The sequence below is a fragment of the Danio rerio genome, chromosome 16 (assembly GCF_052040795.2).
Source record: "Danio rerio strain M-AB ecotype USA chromosome 16, GRCz13ab, whole genome shotgun sequence".
NCBI classification, from domain to species: Eukaryota; Metazoa; Chordata; class Actinopteri; order Cypriniformes; family Danionidae; genus Danio; species Danio rerio.
In genome coordinates this window covers 38,643,549-38,669,016 of record NC_141036.1, presented here as the reverse complement: position 1 = coordinate 38,669,016, position 25,468 = coordinate 38,643,549, and the positions used below count along the sequence as shown (strand labels likewise).

General features: G+C 34.2%; 1 protein-coding gene across 51 annotated transcripts; it reads right to left on the bottom strand.

The window, feature by feature from the left end:
* Nucleotides 1–1,582: 1,582 nt before the first annotated feature.
* Nucleotides 1,583–23,884, bottom strand: tcea3 (transcription elongation factor A (SII), 3). 51 transcript variants are annotated; one of them, XM_087285459.1, is made up of 26 exons: nt 23,670–23,884; nt 20,970–21,032; nt 20,569–20,674; nt 18,251–18,359; nt 17,929–18,093; nt 17,743–17,838; nt 14,933–15,016; nt 14,729–14,812; nt 14,540–14,635; nt 14,003–14,203; nt 12,826–12,915; nt 12,589–12,702; nt 12,432–12,485; nt 10,419–10,472; nt 9,839–9,892; nt 9,236–9,289; nt 7,335–7,394; nt 7,113–7,178; nt 6,935–7,006; nt 6,778–6,837; nt 5,335–5,495; nt 5,163–5,219; nt 4,924–5,078; nt 2,520–2,666; nt 2,188–2,259; nt 1,583–2,101 (listed from the first exon to the last, which is right to left on the bottom strand). In XM_087285459.1, the coding sequence occupies exons 1-26, from the start codon at nt 23,736–23,738 to the stop codon at nt 2,093–2,095; spliced, it is 2,352 nt and encodes a 783-aa protein (XP_087141585.1). In that variant the 5' UTR covers nt 23,739–23,884; the 3' UTR covers nt 1,583–2,092.
* Nucleotides 23,885–25,468: the final 1,584 nt, after the last annotated feature.

Below are 25,468 nucleotides of genomic sequence, written 5' to 3'. Positions count from 1 at the left end.
CCACTTGCGTCTATGACACATGAAACAGACTCCCATACATCAGACTTGCCTGATGTAGGTTTTCTTAATGCCGAATTTAGACTGCATGATTTTAGCCCCGAATTTGAATCGCCAACAGGCTTTAAAAAATCTGCGAAAAATGCCTGAAATCCCAGGCAAATCGTTGCTCGTTACAACACAGTGTGAAACATCAAAGATGCGATCTGAGATAATCACTGATGATAACATCAGCGATCGCCTACAGCCAATGAGAGCGCAGCATCCACTAGTATGGGTATCTGCAGGCTAGCGGGAGGTTGAAGAGAAATTAAAAGCGCTCGTTTTCAGTTTATTTGGACCCAAGAAATGGAGGAAAAACTAGTGTAAATTTGGCAGGAGCTCCTGTGTCTGTTTGTGGTGTCATCTAAGCAATATCACAACCTGGCCAAAAAAGAAAAAAGTTAAGGAGAAATTGTTAATTCCCTTTTAGCCCATGTAAGCAAATATGTACATTTTCTACCCCATTAAAGGCTTCTTTCTCATTATGTAGTTAATAACAAAAGATATACTACATGTTTTTTTATTGTGAGAGGTAGTTTGGACAAAGTTTTTTTTATTGTAAAGTCATGCAGTGTGAAACCCCCTCTTGCCAATCCATCTTGCCGTGTTTAAGAAAAGCAGCAACAAAATGCTACCACTAATAGTTATGCAGCGTGAAAACATCTGTGATACAACTACTTTGAAAATCAAACAGTCTGAACTCAGCATACGAGTAAACTGACTGTTTTCTAATGCAAGCTAAATGTCCTTCAAGGACAGTGCATCTTTGCTCTGCCACGGCTAAGCCCGCTCTAAGGACATTTATACAGATGATGCGCGCACAGGCTGTGCAAATAAAATGCACATGCAGAAAGCACTGGTCATGCGTTCAGCATGTCTAACCGTAATGATCACTGGCTGTACTGGTGCTCAATAGGAATAAGGAAATCACAGATATGCTGTTTTGAAATAACATAGGGACTCAGGAGTGCTATATTGTTAGACCGCCCACTCCCCTTCAAATTACACTAGAGTTACACAAGAGTTATAGAGTTATTCAGAAATGTATTCCTGCACCGCAAGAAATCGAATCCGTTGTTGCAGTAAAGCCACGGGAATGCAAATCTCTAGTCCAAGGCATCTAAAAGATAAAACAAGAAGCAATGCACATTCCAATAACTAACAACTGAGGATTAGTTCTGCCTTAGAATGTTTATTAGAATTGTTGTTGTTAAAAAACAACAATTTGCCTGTAGAGAAATGAAGTTGTTACATCCAGAACCCAACTACTGAGCTCTATAAAATCTAATCTTGCAGTGGTGTATATTTTTGTAAATTTCAAAGCATGATGTGGATCTGTCTGTGGTGCTGTGCTAAATGCTTTTGGCTGTATAGTTAATTAGCACTTTTGCATCTCATTATTTCTTCTCTGAGTGTTTGTTTGTGTGCGTGTGAGTAAAAGAGTGAGAGAGAGAGAACATGTGTTGCTGTTTCCTGCTAGTTCCACAATCACACCTGACTAAACAGAGCAAAAGAAAAAACATGCAAAAATACTACAATAAAATTAGACAATCACTTACACAATTTATTCAAATCAATATTACATTTATTGTTTGAATTAAACCATGTTTTTGCATTTTTTCTATAGTATTTTTTGCATAACCATAATTAAAAAAATGTTTTAGATCCATTTAAAAAGCAGCTGCTACATCTGAAATATATTAGGATTCTCTTCATAAATTGAATTTAAAACTGTCAAATGTAAATTTCATCCATTATTATTATTTTGTTCTGTATAATAAACTGATTAATCAAGTAAAAAAATCAATTCTGGCATTCATAAAACAGTACAAAAGCGTAGAATTTTAAGAAATGTACATTTCCTTGGTAATTTAGTTTTTTACCATAATTAAGAATCTACAGAATACACACAAAATGTCTGTAACTCTGTATAAAAACTCATTTACACATAATTCAGGGCCATGATAGAAGAATGCGTGATATTAATTTCTCTTCCAATTACAAAAAAAGAAGAATCCTACATGGTCTTTGTTGTTGGAGTTCTTGCTTCAGGTTAGCAGAACTAGAAAGAAAACATTAATGTTAGTTGCATGGAATGCAAGGTCATTAGTTTATAAGTATAAAGCAAATAAAAGCAGATTTTCTGACCTTCCAGCGATTGCCACATTCATTGCACAACACAAAGGTGGTCATTGGTTCATCAGCACTTCTGGTTTGCACCTGTGCACAAAACATTCATCAACAGCAGCAGCAGCATTAAAAATGACATTTAACTTCATTTAATTTCTTTTTGATAAGATACAGCCTTGATATTTTTTACAAATATTTGAAACTAAAGCAAAGGATATTATAAATGGCTCAAGAGGTTTCTTTGAAAGCTCTCCCTTTCTCCAAGATGAAGGTCTTTTCAAAGAGTGCATTACTCCGACTGGTTTCCAATGCACTATAAATATCTCCTGTAATGGAGAATGCTGATTTACCTGGTTGTAGGTGCAGTTTTTCTTCTTGCACTTGCCGCACTGCAGCAGGTCAGTGGTGGTTCCTCCAGTCTTCGCCATCTGATGTTCTCTAATGGCCTCCTGGGTCAAAACATTCCTCAACTGCTTCAGCTCATCACTGGCCATCTCCTACAACACAGTGATAATTTACAGTACACATAGCAGATTATATTTACAAGCATCTTTCTGTTTGTCTCCACTTACTTACTATATATATATATATATATATATATATATATATATATATATATATATATATATATATATATATATATATAACCTAAATATATATATATATATATATATATATATATATATATATATATATATATATATACAGTTGAAGTCAGAATTATTAGCCCACCCAAATTATTTGCCCTCCTGTTTATTTTTTCCTCGTTTTCTGTTTAACAGAGAGCAGAATTTTTCAACACATTTCTAAACATAATAGTTTTAATAAATCATCTCTAATAACTGATTTATTTTATCTTTGCCATGATGACAGTAAATAATATTTTACTAGATATTTTTCAAGACACTTCTATACAGCTTAAAGTGACATTTAAAGGATTAACTAGGTCAATTAGATTAACTAGACAAGTTAGGGTAATTAGGCAAGTTATTGAATACCGACGGTTTGTTTTGTCGACTATCGAATTAAAAATTAGCTCAAAGACGCTAATATTTTGTCCTTAAAATGGTGTTTAAAAAATTAAAAACTGCTTTTATTCTAGCCGAAATAAAACAAATAAGACTTTTTCCAGAAGATAAAATATTATCAGACATGCTGTGAAAATTTCTTTGCTCTGCTAAACATCATTTGGGAAATATTGAAAAAAGAAAGTCAAAGGGGGGCTAATAATTCTGACTTCAACTGTGTGTGTGTGTGTGTGTGTGTGTGTGTGTGTGTGTGTGTGTGTGTGTATATATATATATATATATATATATATATATATATATACACACACACACACACACACACACACACACACACACACACACACACACAATATATTTACACACAAACAGTTGAAGTCAGAATTATTAGCCCCCCTTTGACTTTCTTTTTTCTTTTTTCAATATTTCCCAAATGATGTTTAACAGAGCAAAGAAATTTTCACAGCATGTCTGATAATATTTTATCTTCTGGAAAAAGTCTTATTTGTTTTATTTTGGCTAGAATAAAAGCAGTTTTTAATTTTTTTTAACACAATTTTAAGGTCAATATTATTAGCCCCTTTAAGCATTTTTTGATAGTCTACAGAACAAACCATCATTATAAGATAAACTGTCTTTATGGCAAAGATAAAAAATTTGTTATCCAGAAAATGGGGAAAAAATAAACAGGGGAGGGGGTGGGGGGTTAATAATTCAGATGAGCTAATAATTCTGACTTCAACTGTTTATATTATATATGTTCATATTATCAGGTTTTATGCATGTTTCACCAAGTTAAATTTAAGACATTAAGACATTTTTAAGACCATTATGAATGAAATTTTAGACTTTTACAGGGTTAAATGCAAAGATTTTATCATCATTATTATCATTTATTCATTAATTCATTTTCTTTTTAGCTTACGCCCCTTATTAATCTGAGGTCGTCACAGCGGAATGAACCGCCAACTTATCCAGCACGGGTTTATGCAGTGGATGGCCTTAGAACTTTCTATTCATCAACGTGTATTAGAGAAGAATTTGATGGCTTAAACGAAAATATTAATCAACACAAATGTAAACATACTGTAGGTAACAATAAGATATTTTTCTAGAGCAGCAAATCAGCATATCAGAATAATTTCTGAATGTTCATGTGTCACTTTTTGGAGTAATGAAAAATATGCTTTTTCAACTAATGAACAAATAACATTACAAAACATTATAAAACAGGAAAGTTATTTTAAATTGTAAAACTATATTACAATATCACTTTTATTAAAAGTTTTTTTAAATATATAAAATAAAATAAGCCTTGGTGAGATTAAGAGATAATTATCAATATTATTTGCATTAATTATATTATAATTAAATATAATTTGTAAAAATGCATTATATAAAATATATGCATTATATAAAATTATTTGAATGATAGTTTGTATTCAGCGAAAAAATTAAATATTAAAAACTTATATATATTTCTAAATATATTTTAGAATTATTATATAAAACACATTTTTAAAAATCTTTTATATAACAAAAACTTGGTACCCTGAAAAGAACACAAATACTTATCCAATTTACTTATACAAATAGTAGGTATTAGAGTAGTGTCAAAAAAGTTTTTTTTAATTGAGATGACATTTTGCTGAAGAACAGACTTTTAACCTGTAATTTTTTAATTATAATGATTGATTATTATTTTTAAGATCCAAAAGGTGCACTCAACCTCAGCAGTCATGGAGGCGATGCGGCTCAACTCGATTGCCCCTGCCAAGACATTTTTGCGCAGATTGGGATTTTTGGGATCCTTCAGGTTACTAATGCGGCTGCGGACTCTGTTTTTGTATTTCATGTCTGTGGCTTTTGTCTCCTGGTATATATGTGAGCCACGGGAACAGTTAAGGAGATCAACTTACAAACAATAAACAGCAATTACAAAAAATGTTACACGTTTCAAAAGGATATAATCCTCGATTTCTGCACCCATAGCTTCGCAGTTTGTCCCATAGTCTTTGTAGTCATCTAAGAGGAAAGAAAACCAAATAGTGAATATCACTTCCACAATAATGAGCGTCAGAATGACATATGTCTGCGTCAGAATGACATATGTCATATTGTCATTGTTTGCTCTATGTACCATCTGTACGGAGCGCAGCAGTCAGCATTTCGATGCATTTGTCCCTGATGGAGTCTCCGGTTTGCAGGCGAGGAGATAAAGGCCCCGCACTGGAGCTGAAGGATGGGGACAGGGGGCTTGTGGGTGTTGTGGGCGTCTTTGGGGTCTCTGGTTTACTCTTGCTGTTTGGGAAAAACAGGAAGCAGGAGTGTTTAGTTCTTGAATAACCTTGTAACAGTTTCATTTTCTATTAGACCAAATTGGGAAATGAAAAGCCCATTTCATTTAAAGTGTAAGTTTTCCCGCAGATATTTATGACTTTAGTTGAGTCTGTAAGTCGAAGATAGCTGTGAAAAGACAGAGACAGTATGATTTTGGTGAGATGGTCAATTTTTTGGGGCAAATAATTGTGTGTGAAATCAAAATATACAATGTTTATTTTGCTAGCGCACATTATTATTCTTTAGGTGAACGATTAATCAGTACAAGTTAATGTTTTGTTAGTCTTTAATCAAAATCTGACCATTTGCTTCCAAGTCCAAGACCACTCCTGGTGGTCTTTCTCTCTTGATGTCAGTTAGATGTCTTCAGCCGCAATATTCCTAACCATGCCCCTTTTACCATTAGTTTGCTATGAGGAAATGATGTACAAAAAAAGCCCTGCCCCCACTAAAAATTCCATTTCAGTTAAAAGTACATCCACATACTGAAATAAAATCTACACAACTTTGGGTTTATGATGACTTTAAGGTACAATCCTCGCTATTAACATTAACTATGACATTGGCCTCAGTAAACTCCTAGTTTCCTGCATATTAATATTTTTTAGGTAGTAGGTGGGTTTAGGTAGGATCAAGGATGTAAAATAAAATCATGCAGAATTTGCACTTCATAAGTACTTATAAACATCCAAATATTTTAATAATAGGCATGTTATAAACAAGTAATTAAAAGTGAGCATTGGTACTTAGATTAAAGTTTTAGCTTGCTTTTAGCTTCACACAATGGCCTTATATAACATTATTGAACTATTAGGACATTTTTTATGGATTTATAATGTATAGTGATGTGTTTAGTTTTAAAAACTTGTCTTTAAAAAATTCTTTCAAATATAAAATAAAAATATTGCTTTTTAAATCATTAAATGGCGATTGGTCAAAATAAAAAAAATATACAAACACACACACACACACACACACACACACACACACACACACACACACACATACACACACAGTATTTAAAATGGACATAAATTGAATATCCCAATTGCAGCCATATACAGGAATAATTCTTCTAAATAACAATTAACTCATCTCAATAATAATAACACATCTGATCTTATCCAGAAGGATGAAAGTGAAAACATAATGCTTTTATTGGCAGAGAGTTTCTTGAGGAAGAATTAAGCCATAAGGCATGCTAGTCACTGCTAAATGAGGCTACAGTAAATACAGTTCTTGCCTTTCACAGGATTTCTTGGCCTGAGGTGAGCTGCCAGACCTTGAGTTAGTAGAATCTCGCCTGGAGAAGGAAGAAATGAGAGTTTATAGTGAACAGTAAGATCAGTATGTTTTGATTTATATTTCACTGAATGGCAAACTGCTTTATGATAATTTACCTCTCCAATTTTGGCTCACTTGATTGTCGTTTCAAAAGGTGATTGCTTGACTTGGAGTCAGTAGAGTCCTTACTGCAGCAAAGAGGAAAACACATGTTGGATTGGCAAGAATCAATTTATGTGCTCAAAATCCCTCATGATTTCATCAGATTTGTTGATGAGTAATGCTTGAGCTGACCTGTCTCTTCGTCCATCCTGGCTCGGCTTCCAAGGAAGAGGCTTTTTGGAATCTGTGGAGTCCTTTCTAAAAAGAAAAGAAAAATAGGGAATTAAAGTGGCAAATTGTTTTGAAGAGCCATGCCAATCAACAACATTCTCAAACTCCTATGACCAAACTAGAACACTGCATGCACTTTTGCTGCCCTCTGCCTTCATTTTGTTGCAAAACACCCATTCAAACCTCTCAATCTTGATCTTCATTGATGGCCTTTTGAGAAGTTTATTGTCTCTTGTGTCTTTTCTGGAAAAGAAGCATCATCTCAGTGCTATGGTGATGGTGACTAATCACTAAAAGCCATCTACAGACTGAATTGAAAGGATTCTAATAAATTTACTTTCATGAATTCATGAAGTTCCAAACCTGCATGACTTTACCAATATAGCGCACAAGTTATAGGACCTATGTTATTGATACTTTAAAGGTGTTTCTGAAGAATTAAAGCTAATAGTAAAGATTTTAAATTGAAAATGAAGTTATAAATATTTAGACATAGCTAATACAATAAAAGTTAAATACATGACAGTGGCAAAGCGTGATACACATTTGTTAGCTCGTGTTCATGTAAATACTGTAAAATTCTGGTTAAAAAAAACAGGCCAATTGAAACAAAATGCAGACTGTTATGTTGCATAGAGGATCATCTGATTGGCCACAACATTTCCTAGTGGGATTAACAATGATACAATGAACAATTATTCCCCCCCCCCCTTATTTTAAGGTTTATCGAAGCTTATATTAAATTTACTATGTTTGTGGGACTCTTATTTTGAAAACGGGAGAGGCAGAAAAGAGAAAAAAGCCTGCTGGTGCCACGCAATTGCTTTGATTTGTAAATGTGCGCTAAAATGGTGCTGTAAATAGCGATGCCAGTGTGTGAACACCAGGGCTTTTTAATTAGATTGTCATGGGGGCCAGTTCATGAAAAGCATCCCAAAAAAAGGGGCCTGAGAAATATGACTTGCAATATGAGTGATGACACAACAGCATATAGGGGCCCATATGTTGTATTTTTGCTCCTTAAGACATCCACGTTGTATTTTTCTATATTAAAATGTTAATATATTGTATTTTGAAACTACATAATATCAGTGCATTGTACAATAAGCTTTTGTTTTCAAACAAAGATTCAAATGTTTTATTTCGAAGCACAACAAAAGCAGTGCAATGCTTAAGTAGGCTTCTTCTACATTTAAACTCATGCATATGTTGTTTTGAACTGCGTAACAATAATGGATGCAATAATTTTAGATTTTGGTTGCACGATTATATAGTCTAAATTCTAAAGAATAATCATGGTTTCCCGGTTATCACGTCTAATGTACATTTAAGCTTTATATTAGGTAAGAACTTAAATGAACTGTTTTTATTAGCTGCGCTGATACATACATAATCATTTTAATAATTTAATATAATTTGTCTAACATATCTTTTGTTTATGTTGCACTGAAAGCCACGTTTTCTACTTAGTGTGTCTGGAAGGCGCGAGTGCATCGCTCCGCTTGCACATGCATATTGGCATATATTCTAGTATTGGAAATAACATACACTGTACACTCATAGAATTATTTTTTAAATATATATATATATATATATATATATAGTTTGGAAGTTTAAAAGACATGGAGCTGCACTTCACGTCCTGTGTTCGATGGGTTTTAGGAAGCATTTGTCAACCTGCAATTTTGTCAGAATCCAAAATGCGAGAAAGACGTATTCTAAATTTATTTAGCACCACCACAAAGAAGTATACAGTATGTTTAAATGCACCTTTTTTGTACTTTAATATGTATATTGTGAAACTTGCAGAGCAGGTATGTAATGAGTCAACAAAAATATATCAGATTTCAAACTAATTTAACTTGTTAAATCAATATATGGCACCTTTAAGATTCTCCTTTGAGTTACGCAGAAGATCGCAAGTTATACAGGTTTGCAGCAACATAAGAATTAGTAAAAGTTATTACCATTGGGTGATCTATTCCTCGATATTTATAATACCAATGGTTTAAGATGCACACTGCAACTTCATGTTTAAGTTCACTCTGAGGTTTAGAATTCACCCAACAAATCATGCTTCACACCTGTCTTTATCATTGTGTACAGATGTCTGCCGCTTCGGGTCTGACGTGTCTTTTCTACAGTGAAACAGCTTTGGTTATTCTTCAGATGTTGAGGTTATTACATATAAAACAGAAGCATGCAGCTTTTAACATAGTCATGCTTTTCAGTTCCCCTTACAATTGATTTTCAATTAGACGAAAGCAGGAAATACACAAGTTTTGTACAGTATGAAGTTGTAGCCACTATATACAGCCTGGATAAGTCAATGTTAGTCAGTTATGTCAACAAAGCAAAAGTCAGAGCTAGATTGTGTGTGTTGGTCAGTCAGAGTCGACAGATTTCACAGACAATTATGTAATGTATAATGGCCAGTGAATTAATCCATTCAGTCAAAAATATTAGACATGTTTGGCAATCTGAGCCAGTTTTCTTTTAATTTGCAGCTCTCAAAAATAAGACTTTGATTTCTGTGGGGAAAAAGTAATTATAATTCAAAAGTGAACTATTAAATAATAGTTTTAAATTCATAAAGCTAGTGCTTAAGATAAAACACTGCTTAACTATAAGTTAATTTTACTCAACAATAGTTTTATTTAAGAGTAAGAAATAATCATGCTTCACACCTTTCTTTCTCATTGTGTTCAGATGTTCGTCGCTTCTGGTCTGCTGTGTCTTTTCTATTGCAAGACAGCTTTAGTTATTCTTCAGACAATGAGGTAATTATGTATAAACACGCAGCTTTTAATATCAACCAGCTTTGACAATTTGATTTTCAGGTCAAGAAAATGTCGAGCTGGAATACACTGCACAACATTTGTAAAGACTTTGTTCTCTATTTGAGGCCAGGTTAAGTCCATGCTAGATCCAAAACTCAGAGCCAGTTCAAATATTTTAGAATGTAGAATATTTAGAGTGTAAGTTGATAAATTATAATGTGCAGATATTTCTGTTTTGCAGTTTCAGACTGGGTTTCCATCACCCTGTGTTAATGTGCATTTTGAAGTATCAAATGTAAAATTAGTGATGGAAATGACAAATTAAAAATGCTATGCTTGCTTGAGATGGTTTTAGACTTGTGCGAAAAGGGGGTTAATGTGAATAAACTCTGATGTAGCAAAAATCACACCCACATAACTCTAATTTTCCCTCATTTTCACTCAACAAAGGTCATGTCCAAGGGTTAATAATCATCATGCTCCACACCTTTCTCTTTCATTGTGTTCAGACGTTCGTCGCTTCGAGTCTGATGTGTCTTTTCTATAATAAAACAGCTTTAATTATTCTTCAAATAAGAGATAATTCTTTATAAAAAAAATCATCACAAGGACAGCTTTTAGTACAAACATGCTTTTCAGTTCTCCTTTTTTTCTTTTTCAGATTTTGATATTGGCAAAACTTGGGGATGGAATACACAGCATTTTGTACAGATATTGCCATTTTTACAGCCTGGTTAAGTCTATGTTAGATGCAAAAATCAGAGCCAGTGTACATATTTATAATCACAAATGAACGATTTTGCACAAAATAATCTTATGTATGAAGCACACAGATTTCTATTTATTTTTTTCATTGAAAATGCCTGCCTCAGTATGCCTGCTTTTTTAGTAAAACACAAAATACATTGCTATGGGTACATTTCATTGCACATTTTAGATGACAAATCCACTAGAGGGTGCCATCTACATTTTTACAAATCTGAAATACATTACTTGGAGTATTTGTTGTTTTATCTTTCAGATACACGTCCTTCTTAAACACGTTCTTGAGAAGGGGGCTTGTCTTAAAGGTCACCTTGAGAACCACTGACTTGAACCCTTACCTAAACCCAACCAATAGTGTTTTAAAAGCAAAAGTAAGAGAAAAGTTTACTAAGAGTATGTAGTTTACTTTGATAGCCTAAACAACCACATAGTTTACCCTATAAACTGCCATCAAATGTATGTTTAAGTTAATAGTTGTGGTTTTACAAAAATGTAGGCTGAGACATGCATTTACAATTAGCCTTTATTAATTTTTTAAAGGGATGGTCCACTATGACATCATATTTTTAACTTTTAATTCATATCTAATGTAGCTGTGGGAACATAAACAACATCTCTCAATGTAAAACGCTCAAAGTTCAATGCAAATTGAGACATTGGCTTTTGAGGACTTGAGGAGCTTAACAAAGCCTACAGCGAATAAAGTTTGAGGACTTCAAAACAATACATTTGGGTTAATGAAGTCATAAATTCTTCAGGTTATGAGCATACACCATTCACAGCAAAGGGGCGCTGTAATGTTATAACAGAAAAACAGAAAAAGCTAAAAGCTAGAGCTTGTTCTGTTTATGTACTTGGGATTCTAAAGAGCACGACACAAAGAGAGAAGAGCTTACAGTTTAATTTTAATTATGTTCCAGAGAATCATAAAAATATATAGCTAGAATTTGACAAAGGACAACTTCCAGATTCTCTCCCAGTTCAGTGCTGGATTCTGCTAAAAACTCAAAGAAGAAGCAGCTCTAACCATAATAGACGAAGCTTTGGATTGTAAGTCACAATTTGTAAGTATTTTTATTTGTTTAAATTGATCTATTGCATGAGAGCTGGCATTAGGTTCAGCTCTGTGCTCTACATTTTCTGTCTGCTTCAGGCTCAAACTGATACAGTTAACAGCTACTCTGACTGGCAGTATTTACACAGAAGCAAAGCGCATGCTAGTAAATGTGACGCTTCCTGGTGACATGGAGCTAATTCGTGAATTACAGCACATAATGTAACTGACCAATCAGACACTCTTGAGGACGGGCTAGTAAGAACTATGATAGTCGTTTTCATATAAGCTGAGTAGCTGTATATAATCAAAAGTAAGATAAAAATAGCGTGTTTTTTTTTTTACAAAAGAAGCATGAGCACACATTGCTTTGCACCCCATAAACTTAAAGCCTTAAAATACACCCTGGACCATCCCTTTAACTTTCAACAATGATAATATTTAGTCAAAGGATATCAAATATGTCTTTTTTCTCTCTTTTTTTTTTGTTTGTTTTGTTTATGCACTTGCCAACAACAAGGGCCATGTTTCTTTATGAAATGATTTATAGAACTATACACAACTATGCTTTTAAATTTTTTAAATACCCATGTTTAGTTCAAGCAAACTTTCTTCAGATACTAGTTCATGTTCCCTAAACACTGATTTCATCTAAGGATTAATAATAACCATGCTTCACACCTTTCTCTCTCATTGTGCTCAGATGTTCGTCGCTTCGGGTCTGACGTGTCTTTTCTATTGTAAAACAGCTTTAGTTATTCTTCAGATGACGAGCTAATTATTTTAAAAACACACAGCTTTAAACATCACCATGCTTTTCAATTCCTCCAAGTCTAACCTCTCTTTCTCTTTGTCTTTCTTTGTGTCTAACGAGGGACGTTTTGTAGGTGTAGGAGGCTGAAGATGAAGAGGAACAGGAGGGAAAGGAGCACTGGGATCCACAGTTTCTTTTCTAAGCAAAGAAAGTCTCTGATTATTTATGAGACAAAATACACTGCATCTAGTTAGAACAACATGTTACACTAAAGGTAGCCATCAATGAAAGACAGGCAGTACTTTGTATACAAGCCCTGACCTTTCTTTCTTCATCTCCCGTTTCTGAGGAGGATGCAGATGAAAAGGTAAAGGAGCAAGAGGAGCATTCGGATCAGCTGCTTTTTTCACCCTAGGCAGTGAATGTACAATTCAAATGTGGAATTACAAAGAGCACAAAAGCAAAATCTTAAAATGCATTTGGTGACACTAGAGGCCAGATTTAATAAACAGGGAAAATTAGCATAAGAGTGTAATTTTTATTAAAGCGCCAATGAAATAGCTAATGACTAACTCTGCAGCACTAATAATGGCTGCATGTCATTTACTAATAGGATGTTGAAAATGGAGGGTGAGAGGAATTTTTTGCTGCAAAAAAAACAGTAAACTGACAAATGCAAATGCCTGTTAAATTATCTTGCATGATTTATTTTAATACATTTCTCCCACAACATGTGTGTTTCAGAGGAAAAGTAAAGGCCAACTCACACTACATGATATTTAAACATCTGATTTTTTAAAATCTTTAAATTGCTTTGGTATTCACACTAGCAGCGCCTTTGTAGCTGCCTGCCACTCTGGGTGGCGACCTTCTGCAAACTCAGGTCTGTGTAGGTGAACAGCACGTAGAATACAACCGGTCTATGAGCGAGCTGAAGGAGGACCACTTGAGCTGATGCTCCTATTGGCTGTCTCTCAAGAAAGTCGCTCTTCATTTGCATAAAGTTAAAAGATTCTCAACTATGTCGCGTCGCTCGACACGCCCACCTGGTCGCCAATCGTGCAGTTGCATGTGTAAACGGAGGTCGCCAGAAAGTGGCTCACTTTCTGTTGAAATGAACGGTTGCTTGTCGCTTTGAGGCTTGAAGGGGTCACACACTAAACAATATGATTATCACCAAATAAAGCTGTGGTGGCACTGCACTTTTCACCCTTTAAACCTCTTTTCATACGCACATGAATGTGGCAGACTGGAAATGCAAATTTCACTTGTTTCTGTGTTCCAAAGTTTGGTGAACTGATCTGCAAAATCACTTCGCGTAATCGTGTGAGACTAATAGAAGTTATGAGACTAATAGAAGGGTCAAAATATGGACCCCTTTGTACAGAAATGTTAAATATGAACAAATCAATTACCTGATTATTTACATACTTAATATTGTGCTTATAGTATCACTAAAAACCATCATAAAAGAGACTTGAACTAAAGGCACTCAGACCTTTCTTTGCTTTCCTTGTTTTCCTCTAGTGATGTACGTTTGGGAAGAGGTGGTGAAGGTGCAGAAAGGACATATTTAGGTGGAGGTGGAGAAAGGACACGTTTGGGAGGAGGTGGAGGTGGAGAAAGGACACGTTTAGGAGGAGGTGGGGGTGTAGAAAGGACAGGAGTAGGAGGTGGTAACATTTCAGGAGGATCTTTCCTGTGAAAAGTAGATATTTAGTGTCCACTTATGATTAGATATTCATTACCACTAGGCTATAAAGACAGTTTTTAAAACCATATGAATTCAGTTATGTTAAAAGAGATGAAATCTAAATTTTGGAATTTGATGTAAAAAGAAAAATGTCAGAATTTGGCAAATTTTAGGATGCTTATTTCAAAAGTGGTGCTTTACACCTAATTAGATCTTGACACGGACTACAATAATACACCACACACAAAGTTAAAACAAAAATGTAATTTAAGAAGAAAAAAAAAAAGAGTTTCATAGAGCCTTAATGACTGTGATAACATCCTCCCAAGTGCAACACCCGACCTTTCTTTCTTCACTTCTGATGAGCGCTTAGGGATAGGAATAGGAGGAGGAGGAAGAGGATGATGAAGAGGAAAAAGAAGATCATTTGTGTCTCTCCTGCATAAAAATAATCAAGTCTCATTAAAGATTAGGAGGAGATCACGCTTTCACATCACACACTGCATGCACTCCTATAGTTCATTGCCTAACCTTTCCTTCTTTCCATCTATGAAGGGGCGTTTAGGAGGATGAGACTGAAGAGCAGGAGAGTGTACGGAACTCTGAGTGTCTTTTCTGTACAAGAATCATCAGAATACGACATTTAATCTTTTGAATGGTTCATCCTTCAGTGCTGCATGCAGAATGTCCCGCATTAAAACATTCAACACATTCAAACATGCGACAAGCTCTGACCTCTTTACATCAACTGATGAGCGTCTTAGAGGAGGATGAGAATTGATGGAAGGAGGAGGAAAAAAATCAACCGGAGCATCTTTCCTAAACAAAAGTGAAAGTTCATCTTATGTTTCAACTGCTTGTAAAGACAATTATGTTATTATGCTTTAATTATTAGTTCATTAATCAGCCATTAACTTTATGAATAGTTTTTTTCATTAATTCCTGAATAATTCCAATGGTTAATCTAATGTTTACTTATGCACAATAGAAACAAATTCAGTGTAGTATAATCTAGTTAACCCTAACATGCTTGGGATTTTATCATGCTTAGAAAAAAAATACAGCAATAAATAATTTTACAGCAGTCACTTGAAATGTCACATGCTATGAAATGTCATATGAGAGCTTTAGTAATAGCTTTAGTAATAAATCTTGATACACTGGACTTTTGGTGATAATATATAATAACTGTATTTAATATAAAATATTTATTAATTGTAATATGCCATAATATATAACTATATTTAATATATAATATATATTAACTATAATTTGACATAATATATAATAACTGTGTTTAATATATAATATATATTAACTATAAAATGCCACAATATAAATATAAAATATACATATAAAATATATAAAATATACATTCACTGAAATCTTCTATGCGAAGCTGCTTTTGACACAATCTACATTGTAAAAGCGCTATACAAATAAAGATGAATTGAATTGAATAATAACTGTATTTAATATATAATTTATATTAACTATAATATGACATATTTAATAACTGTAATTAAGTCACACCTGACTAGACAAAATTGTATTACATATTATATATAATGTATTTTTCTTTTCTTTTTTTAATTGTATGATTTTAATTTTGTATGTTTTGCTTGTATGATGTTAACTGAACTATATAGGGTATTTTCTTTTTTCGCAGATAATGAAAAAAAGTGACTTGTATTCCAGAAAATACAGCAGTCAATTTTTTTTATTTTTTTATAATTAACTTTTTTGTTTTGTAGCAATACTCGTGCAACTACTGATATTAAACCAGAGGGTTCCACTTCCTGTCCAATACAATCTAAATTTAAAGCCATATATTCTGTATTTAATCATCATCATCATTTACTCAGTCTCCACTTGTTCCAAACCTGTTTGAGTTTATTTATTCTGTTAAACACAATGGAAGATATTCTGATGCATCTTGTAAAAAAAAAAAAACAGACATTAGCATCCATTTAATTGTTTTGTTATTGCTATGGACGTCTTTTTTCCCAACATACCACAGAATGTTTTGTTTTGTGTTCAACGGAAGAATGAAATTCATAAAAGTTTACAAACATTTAAATGCGGATAAACTGCAAGGAAATTTTTCCGTTTTGGATGAACTATCCCTTTGACAACATTGGGCCCTATCATACATCCAGCGCAATAAGGTGCAAGGCGTGTTTGCCCCAATGTGTTGCTATTTTCAGATCAACGCAGCCTTAATTTTTCCGTTTTCTGCCACAATGTTTAAATAGCAAATCAATTTGAGGCACTTTGTGGACTCTTGGGTGTTTCGGTCTAGAAAAGAGGCGTGTTAAGACACACGTTTTGAAAAAAATACTTGCTCTTAACAGACAAAATTAATTACTTGGGCTAATGGATGTCTTTGTGTACAACACAGTTTCCTTATTCTAAAAGAGAAAAGAGAAAAAATTGTTTTGTTATTGCTATGGACGTCTTTTTTCCCAACATACCACAGAATGTTTTGTTTTGTGTTCAACGGAAGAATGAAATTCATAAAAGTTTACAAACATTTAAATGCGGATAAACTGCAAGGAAATTTTTCCGTTTTGGATGAACTATCCCTTTGACAACATTGGGCCCTATCATACATCCAGCGCAATAAGGTGCAAGGCGTGTTTGCCCCAATGTGTTGCTATTTTCAGATCAACGCAGCCTTAATTTTTCCGTTTTCTGCCACAATGTTTAAATAGCAAATCAATTTGAGGCACTTTGTGGACTCTTGGGTGTTTCGGTCTAGAAAAGAGGCGTGTTAAGACACACGTTTTGAAAAAAATACTTGCTCTTAACAGACAAAATTAATTACTTGGGCTAATGGATGTCTTTGTGTACAACACAGTTTCCTTATTCTAAAAGAGAAAAACAGAAATTGAAAGTAAAGGCTGATAGGAGGAGGCACATTCTTTATTCTTAAGCTGCAGATGCTCTGTTTAACTGTTTTCAAGCCCTTTTGAGCCCTGTGCTTTGAATGTTGCGCCAAGATCGCTAAAATAGAGCCCATTATTGATAGATGGGATACAGCTACAGCAAGTTAATAACCATTATTTATTAAAGTAATTGTATTTTATCATTAACCATCCATCCATCGCAACCATCAAAGTAATAAAAACACAGTAATTATACTGCTGAATTATACTCATAAGTATTATTCTTAATATTTAACAAATTGCCCATTAAATTGTATTTTATTAATGCCTATGTCTAATTTAATGTAAAAAATATTAATTATTTTTGTGGTGTGACAAAAAATATGCTATATTAATCTGAGTGTCCATCTAGACTTTATCCTTTGAAAACCTGTCTGACAAATTCTGAAAAGCCAATAATTTGCGCTCACCAGATAGACCATATTATTAAAGTTCTGAAAAAAGCCATTCATCTATACAGCCTCAAATATTTTAAATAGAAAATTAATTTAAAACGCTGATACTTTATAACAATACAGAAGCATGTTTTAATCCACAATAGAAGTGTTTCCAACCACAGTCACATGCTTTAAACCGCATACACACACAAGCCCTAACCTTTCCCATTTCACTTCCCCAGTCGGAGGACACTTAAGTGGAACAGACGAAAGCGTCAACGGGGAGGGAAGATGATCACTGTTCAGTGCATCTTTCCTAAACACAATGCACACAAAACTCTTCAATCTGATGGCATATTCTGGAGGAGGAGAGGGGCTTTACACAGAACTGGGCTTTTTTTCTCACCTCTCTTGATCCTTTTTATTGTTAATTGACTGTTTCTCTTTTTTCTGGTTACTTTCTCGTTTTTCGTTCCTGAGCTCTGCGTCGATTTTCTCTCTCCTTTGTTTTTCATCAAGTTTCTTGTTAGAATCTAAGTCTGGTTTAATTTCTGCCGTCGATCTTCGCAGACTGACGAGATAAACAGGTTAAACCACAAGTATTTTTATATCTTACCATCTGCTTAAATCAGTATCTGTGCAGAGAAACAGCTTTTTGTTTTCAGAAGACTTTCCAAATGCTATTTCGGGACTTCTTCCGTGTTTCTCATTGTTATCAGCAAACGTACCTGGAGTCTTTCTCAGGAGAAGTCCTGCTGGGTGATCCCGATGGCTTGCTTGGATGACTGCCGTTCTTCACCTCATTTGGCCTCTCAGATTTTGGGTTCTGAGCTGATTCTGACAGACACAAAAGCATAGGTATAGGCAAAACAAGATAAATTTATGAAACTATTTTTGTGCCAAACATTAAAAATTTAAAGGGCTTTGAATAAAAAACTGATATAAAAATAATCATTCAATTATCGTAACTGAAGATTAACCCTCATACCGTTCTACATCAGTTTGGAACCTAATTAAAAAAAACTTATCTTTGCTGATAGGTGTCTTACCTTTTTTCTTTTTTCTTTTAACATTATAAAGATTATGCTTTTAAAAAGTTTGATATTTTGTTTGTCACATTTTTTTGTTACCACAGGATTAGTGCCTTCGCTCTTCTATAATAATTAAAATATTGATAGACTGTTTGAAACTTCACATAAACCAATAAAATTGATAAAAAATACATTATTCACAATTGATGAGAAATGCAATTTGATTGTTCACCTTATTTTTCATATAACATATGTCATTCACTTTTCATCTACCGCTAGTTTGATATTGCAAATTTGTATTTCTTACAATATTATTTTAAAGCATTGTCTTATTATTTGTTATTAGTTTATATCTGAATTGTATTAATTAGGCAAGGCAAGATTATTTATATAGCACACTCATACACAGTGGCAATTCAAAGTGGTTTTAATAAACAGGAATAAATGAGACAAGTATAAGAAAAATAAAAAAATAAAAGTGATTCAAAAACAGATGAAAACAAATTAAAATGTGTAAAACAGGTTATAAAAGAATGAAAAAAGAAAGACATATTAGTGCAGTCTGTCCGACAAAGCAAAGTGCTCATTCAGTAAAGGCACAGCTAAACAGATGTGTTTTCAGTCTTGATTTGAATGTGCCTAATGTTGGAGGCTTGGAGCACATCTGATTATTTCTGAAAGCTTTAATTAATTTGTTTACCATTTATTGCATGTTGAGATATATATATATTCACTGACCACTTTATAAGGTACACCTTGCTAATACCAAGTTGGACCCTCTTTTGCCTTAAGAACTGCCTTAATCCTTTGTGGCATAGATTCGACAAGGTGGTGGAAATATTCCTCAGAGAATGACTGTAAAGGCCATTTAAGTACAGTGAACTCATTGTCACGTTCAAGAAACCAGTCTGAGATGATTCTCGCTTTATGACATAGGACGTTCCCCTGCTGGAAGTAGGCATTAGAAGATGGGTACACTGTGGTCATAAAAAGATGGACATGGTCAGCAGCAATACTCAGCTGTGGCATTGACAAGATGCTCAATTGGAACTAATGGGCCTAAAGTGTGCCAAGAAAATATCCTCTACACCATTACACCACCACTACCAGCCTGAACCGTTGATACAAGGCAGGATGGATCCATGATTTCATGTTGTAGACGCCAAATTTTGACCCTACCATCCGAATGTCGCAGCAGAAATTGAGACTTATCAGACCAGGCAACGTTTTTCCAATCTTCTATTGTCCAATTTTGGTGAGACTATGTGACTGTAGCCTCAGTTTCCTGTTCTTAGCTGAAAGGAGAGGCAGTTGGTGTGGTCATCTGCTGCTGTAGCCCATCCGTCTCAAGGTGTTGTGTAGTGTAGTGCGTTCAGAGATGCTCTTCTGCAGTCCTTGGTTGTAACGAGTTACCGTTGCCTTTCAAACAGCTTCTATCAGAACAGTCTAGCCATATCTCCTCATATCTCTGGCATCAACAAAGCATTTGTGCCCACATAACTGCCGCTCACTGGATATTTTCTATTTTCAGACCATTCTCACCCTAGAAACGGTTGTGCGTGAAAATTCCAGTAGATCAGCAGTTTCTAAAATACTCAGACCAGCCCGTCTGGCACCAACAACTATGCCACAGTCAAAGTCACTTAAATCCCCTTTCTTTTCTTAAATCCCCATTCTGATGCTCAGTATGAACTGCAACAGATCATCTTGACCATGTCTACATGCCTAGTTGTTGCCATGTGATTGGCTGATTAGAAATTTGCGTTAGTGAGCAGTTGGACCGATGTACCTAATAAGGTGGCCGGTGGGTGTATGAAACCTATAGTTTTATTTTTACCATAACAAGATCAAACTACATAAATATTTCTCTGAAAATTATATTTGAACACACCCTTGAATCCAACAAAATTAACATCAAAAACTGCCTAAAAACTAAACATTTTAAAACTACCAAGAAGCCCAGAAGGTGAAGACACTTTTTTTATTATTGCTAAATAAAATAACATTTCTCCTACCTAAAAGCCTCTTCCAGTTTTTGATCAGAATCTTTGCCAAGTTGACAACATCCTCGTCTGTGCAATGTTTTCTTATTCCATTGACGGACATGCCGATTCTTGTATCCTGGATCCAAGTAAACATTGAACATTAAATCAACAAGAGCAGTAAGATGGCACTGAACAACCAGCTGGAACAATACATCTGGTGTATCTTATATATGTTGTATTATTCAGAGGTATCTTTTTCATCAATTTAAAAGCATTATTACCATCATTTTACTTTACACTTCTTTCTCTTACTCTAGATAAGCATTTTATTTTATAGCCCATATTTTTTTTTCTATTTGCAACAACATTTCACTATAGAGATCAATACATTATATCAATACAACAAAACATCAATTAAACAGCAGACAAACCTGAAGAAGTTTCAGTGTCATGTTGAAATCTTTCAATTCTCTCAGAAGATCTAGAGCTCCATCCTACACAGACAGGGATAATGATGCTCTTTTAGTTTTTAAATAATTATTTAATAACCAATGAAGTGTTTTCTCCTGAAAAAAAGAATGTGCTGTGAATGCATTCAGAAGATTTGGGTGATTTTTTTCTTTAGTAAAATGTTTTTAGAACACTTTCAGCTTAAAATTAAAATACTTGACAATTCATAAAAAGCCAACAACTCCAACTTGAAGGGCTTTTTTGTCACTTTGAGATAGGGCTGGGCGATTAATCGAAAAGTAATCAAAATCGGCATTCAGATCCTATAATCGATTAAATTTTTCCAGATGAATTATGTACAGTATGTACTGATCTGTTTATACTTCTGCGTCGAGAGCACACATATAATCCAACATCTTTTAATGTCAGTTGTTCAACATTTATGATGTTCAATGAATAATCATAGATAGTAGATAATGTGTGTTTGCTTTAATTATTTTAAATCAAGTAATGCACCCTTCATTCAAAAAATCTCTCACTTGTAATTTGTGAGCATATTTACAGTACAAAACCTGTCAGTAAACTGTGGGGGCAGAAAAATTATAAAATAATCAATAATCAATCGTAATTAAGTTAAAATGTTCAATAAATCGAGATTTTAATTTTAGACCAAATCGCTGGTACGTTTTAAAACATTTAATGTGAAAAAAGCTTAACATGGCTTAATATACCTAAACATTAACCAGAGAAACCCACATTTCTGTCAAACTTTATTTGTAAATAACCTCGACTACTGTAAGATTAGTGAGCCCCAATTCCATGGATAAAGTGAAAAGCGTCAAGTTAAACATATTCTTCTCCATTAAAGTCTATAATAAGGAAAGATCTTTTCGTGGTTTAATGTATCTGAACAACAAGCAGGGAAAATACAATTTCTATCGAATTTCACTGGTGATTAACACTAACTTTGATTTTATAAACAGCCTTTTTAACATTTGGTTTCCCTTGGTTGTTGTAAAGTTACGTTAAGCCTTTCCTTAATGGGGAGAAAACGCTTAACATGATGTTGTGCACTTTTTCTATAGAATTAGGGCCCATTCTTTTGCCAATAGTTAGTGTTAATAACAAGTAAAGTTTGACAGAAATTTGGGTTTCCTTGGTTGGTGTTAAGGTACGTTAAGCCACGTTAAATGCCTAAAAGTGATATTGTTCACTTGATAGACTAAAATAAAAGCTTATTCTTTTAACAGCAGAAAGTGTTTATGAGTATATTTTTATAGAAATTTGATTGTCTCTGAATGTTGTGAAGTTAAACCACATTAAGCTGTTATAATGGACTTCAATGGGGATACAACACTTAACGTCACATTGTTCACTTTATCCACCGAATGAGGGCTTGATCTTTTGATCGTAGTTAGCTTTAATCCCAAGTAAAAATGTATAGATTTTTGGTGTGCCCCACTTGTTGAGGTATGTTAGGTCTTGTTCTTTTATAATGGACTTAAAACGCATAAGATGAAAATTTTCATTCACTAAAACTAGAGCTCATTCTTTTGACATCAGAAAGTGCTTGTCATGAGTAAAATTTGAAAGAAATGTTATTTTCCCTGCTTGTTTTAAGGTACATTAAGCCACATTAAGCTTTTTCTTTATAATAGACTTCAATGGTGGAGGAATGCTTAACGTGATGTTTTTCACTCTATCTATTTGACTCGTTCTTTTTTTAGTCATTAGGGTTAATTACAAGTAAAGTTTGACTGAAATTTGGGTTTCTCTGATTGATGTTTAGATACATTAAGCCACAATAAGCTTATTTTACATTAAGCATTTTAGAATGTCCTAAATCGCCCAGCTCTACTCTGAGATTTTAAAATAACAGTAATAACAACGACAAGCTGATGTTAAGTAACGTTAACAGCATTCTCATTTTTGGGTGGAAAACGCACAACCAAATTGAGACAATTACAATACAAGCATTTTCTTTATTTTTGTATTATAATATATCAAATTATTATATACTAATTCTATAAATACACTAAACAATAAAATGCACCAACAAAACAAAATGCATTTCATATTAAATGTTATGCTGATTTGAAACAAAAAGGGTGGGCGAATAATGAAATTTTCATGGTTTCATTTTTGACAAAACTTTCCCTTTAAATCCTGTGCTCGCGCGTGAGAAGAGTCGGCCAAACAAACACACACGCGTACACACACACACACTCCGCCTCGACCTTGTGCCATTTACTACGAGGAACTCGATACACACATAACGTTATTGTTAAATGTTAACAAAACGTGAGCACGTCAATTCAATAAAAACAGTCAATAAGTATTCATTCTATCCATGTTCAGCTGGCATGTATAAATCTAAAGTAAATCTGAGCAATCCTTAACCAACACCTGTTGTCACATGTAGCCGTAATGAGCGCACACACAAACACACACACACACACACACACACACACACACACACACACACACACACACACACTACTGTAACTCTTACACTTCAGCAGCAGTAAACACGGCGTGTGCTGGCATGTAAATGAATTAAGCACAATTAAAAAGCAATAAGCGCGCATGCAAAACAGTTTAAACGAGTTCTTAGTAAACATCACGCGCAAAGGTGGCACAAACAAACAGCGTGAAGCGTCGCGTCAAAATTAGGATCTCACCATGTTATTTCTAGACACCATCTTGTCTAGTTTTTTGGCAATCCGCAACAGGTCCTCCTCTCGCGTCATTGTGTGCGCATTAATATGCTGTAAGTGAAAATCAAGTGTCTATAGTACGTCAAGTGACATAAATCTTTATAATTCAGCGAAATGTTTGAAGTTTTGTTCCCAAACTTGAGTTGCTCCTGAACGGTCAGTTGAGAAAAGGGGGCGGGGTTTCGGGACAGTCGGAGCTGTCAATCAATCCATCTGGATTTATGACAACTCCTAAATATAGTTGCTACAAGGGCCGATAAAAGTTCAGTGATTTTTAGAGGGGACGTTTACAGCAGACGTGTTCTGTTGGAGTGTTTTTGAAATAGTTATGTACATAATTTTTTTTTAATTAAAGGTCATGCATGTTTAAGCAAAAGGATGACATGTTTCACAACCAATTGAAGCATTCTTGTAATGTTATCTAAATGTTTATTGGATGTTATTTAAACGTTTATCGAGTTGTTCGAGGCTTCGATGACAATATGGCACTATCGCGTCGGTCAGGATGTTTGCAAAAATTCAAAATGCACATTTCTCCAGTAAAAAAGCCTATCAAGATAGTTTAGATACATTTAGCTCAATGGACTTTCCACTCAACAGGTGTTGGTATTGTCAGTTAAGCGGCAGATGGCAGCACTGCGACATGTAAATAAATGTTTTCTGGTTGCTGGAAAGGAGAACATGGACTCCAAATACATACATCGAGCAGAAACAAAGGTATTATTTACTTCTCTGTAGTATAACTTTCTCTGTTGAAAACAAAAAAATATTTTAGAGGTTACTTTCCTTCTTTTTTTTTCTGAAACAATTAATGGGTCGTCACTATAAAGTAGCCTACCTTTGATGTCCCACAAGACTGAATCAGTGCTAAATGAGCATAATGCGAAATAATGAAACTCTGGTGTTTTAATATTTTTGGTTACACACATGTAGGTAGAATTATAAGTGTTTTGAAATATGTTTTTGTCAATTTTTGTCATAGTCTTTCATTGAATGGATGTCATTTTGCCATGTCTCACACACTGCTCAGCCAACTTCAGTGAGTCTAAAAAGTAGCTAAATTAGATCAAATTAAAAATACTTTTAAATATTCATATCGTTTTTAACAAGTCATTTGACAAAATAAGTCATTTTTTAAGTCACTTTTTTTGTTCTCATTGTTTAATATTTTTAATCATTTTGCAGGCTTCTTTGAAATTGCTGTCCACCCTGTCATGACGTAGTAAAGCCCCTTTAGGAAAACTCTCTGATGTAGTCACTGGCATCCTCATGCCCATTTTGCCTTTCTTCAGAGGAGGCTAAAACATCTAATTTGCATACATTAAGTATCTACACTTATGTTTTCTATTTCTCCTCATATTGTGTTTGAAATTTAATGTTGTCAAGCTTAACATGTCCACTCCGTCATAGTAGAATATTAATTAATATGTATAAAAATTCAGAACTTATAAATATCCTTGCTTTTAAACTGTGTACAAAGGAAACACTTTGCCAGCTGCAAATACAAACTGTGTTGAATACTATCTTGAGCTAAAAATGTCCTCCCTGTCATTTTCCACCCTGTCACAAATTCTTCTTTGACAGGTTGGATATATGCATAGGTATTGACATTTTATTTATTTACTTATTTAATATTTTTTTGTCAATTAGTTAATGTTTTGATGTCACACACACACACACACACACACACACACACACACACACACACACACACACACACACACACACACACACACACACACACACACACCTGTAGATGCAAT

Excerpts from the sequence above, each read along its gene's own strand:
- tcea3 (XM_087285459.1), bottom strand. The coding sequence starts at position 23,738 with ATGACGCGAGAGGAGGACCTGTTGCGGATTGCCAAAAAACTAGACAAG. Across the intron at positions 18,094-18,250 it reads TCTCCTGAGAAAGACTCCAG|TCTGCGAAGATCGACGGCAG; the intron begins GTACGTTTGCTG and ends TTATCTCGTCAG. Across the intron at positions 2,260-2,519 it reads AAAACTGCACCTACAACCAG|GTGCAAACCAGAAGTGCTGA; the intron begins GTAAATCAGCAT and ends TTTTGTGCACAG.